The 1098-nt window shown below is 38.0% G+C and overlaps 1 protein-coding gene across 1 annotated transcript in view; it reads right to left on the bottom strand.

The window, feature by feature from the left end:
• Nucleotides 1-128: 128 nt before the first annotated feature.
• LOC107081349 (protein FAM151A-like) overlaps nt 129-1098 on the bottom strand; it is a gene marked incomplete at both ends in the record, with an annotated part of 3781 nt that continues 2811 nt past the window's right edge. Inside the window, 2 exons of the mRNA XM_015369542.1 lie at nt 129-265; nt 406-482. Coding sequence (XP_015225028.1) covers nt 129-265; nt 406-482 — 214 coding nt within the window. The remainder of the gene's footprint in view (nt 266-405; nt 483-1098) is intronic.

Here is a 1098-nt window from a genome sequence, read left to right as displayed (position 1 = left end):
AATGAGCAACAGCAAAAGCACATGAAACTGGCTATTTTGTTTTGCAGATTTTCTTGTTCGGTGTGAACGTACCATTCCCCTTTGACACATTCTATGTGCACCATTGGTCTTTTTTTTTTCTTTCTTACTTGCAGCCTCTTTAAACTCTGACAGCGTTGGCTCATAGATGTCGTAGTAGACCTCTGCAGGTTGGGTGTTGTCCCGGACAAACAGCAGGTCACTGATGTTTGGGTGCTGTTCACCCTGCCACAGAGTCAAGGAGAACCTGGAAAACATTCACAGCTCAAGCCACCAAGGGGAGAGTTTGTAAGGTTTTCAACTAATTATTTTTTCTGGCTTAAGATCAGTCCACATGTGTCTGATATATTTTTATTTATCCTTCTATGGCTGAATAGTAAACATTACCTTGGCGACTGGTTAAGCAACCAGCTGAGGTGCTGCCAACCACTGCGGACGAGCAGAGCATGAACTGGAAACGTCACCTACAGAAAGACAACATCCGGATGAGAGCACGACCAGATATTTAATGGCGAACTGTTAACCATTTATAGGGCACTCAGTGAAATACTTTGAAAATCAACATTTCAAGCCAATAGTATTATTGGAATCCAGGACAAGGTCTTATTATCTTTGTAACATTAATAATTTATGGATATGTTGATGGCAACAAAGTACAGTGTTGTATAAAGTACTGAAATCTCGGAGTCAAGTAAAAGTATAAGTACCTCTCCAAAATATGACTTTGGTAAAAGTCCAAGTCTCTGACTGAAATGTTACTTGAGTAAAAATCTTAAAGTATCTGAAATGGCTTGTACTTAAGTATGAGAATTACTGTAAAAATAGATGTACTCAAGTAATGTAGTGAAAAGTATAAGTAAAAAGTAAGTGCAGTTTGAATTACATTTTTTTTACATTTTGGTAAACTTTGAAGGTTAAATTCACTTAAAATAATATAAACAACGAAGTGTAGGATAAATTTAGACTGGTTTTGCGAAACAGGCGTATCCTATTGGTGTTGATGAACAAGCCCAGGCAAGACCTGACTTTGTAGTCAGTAGGTAGGGTCAAAACTATGGGAGAATTATCCTGCCATAATGC

Source organism: Cyprinodon variegatus, unplaced genomic scaffold (assembly GCF_000732505.1).
Source record: "Cyprinodon variegatus isolate N-32 unplaced genomic scaffold, C_variegatus-1.0 Scaffold4364, whole genome shotgun sequence".
Classification (NCBI taxonomy): Eukaryota; Metazoa; Chordata; class Actinopteri; order Cyprinodontiformes; family Cyprinodontidae; genus Cyprinodon; species Cyprinodon variegatus.
The sequence above is the reverse complement of the archived record's forward strand: the minus strand, read 5'-3'. Positions and strand labels throughout refer to the sequence as shown.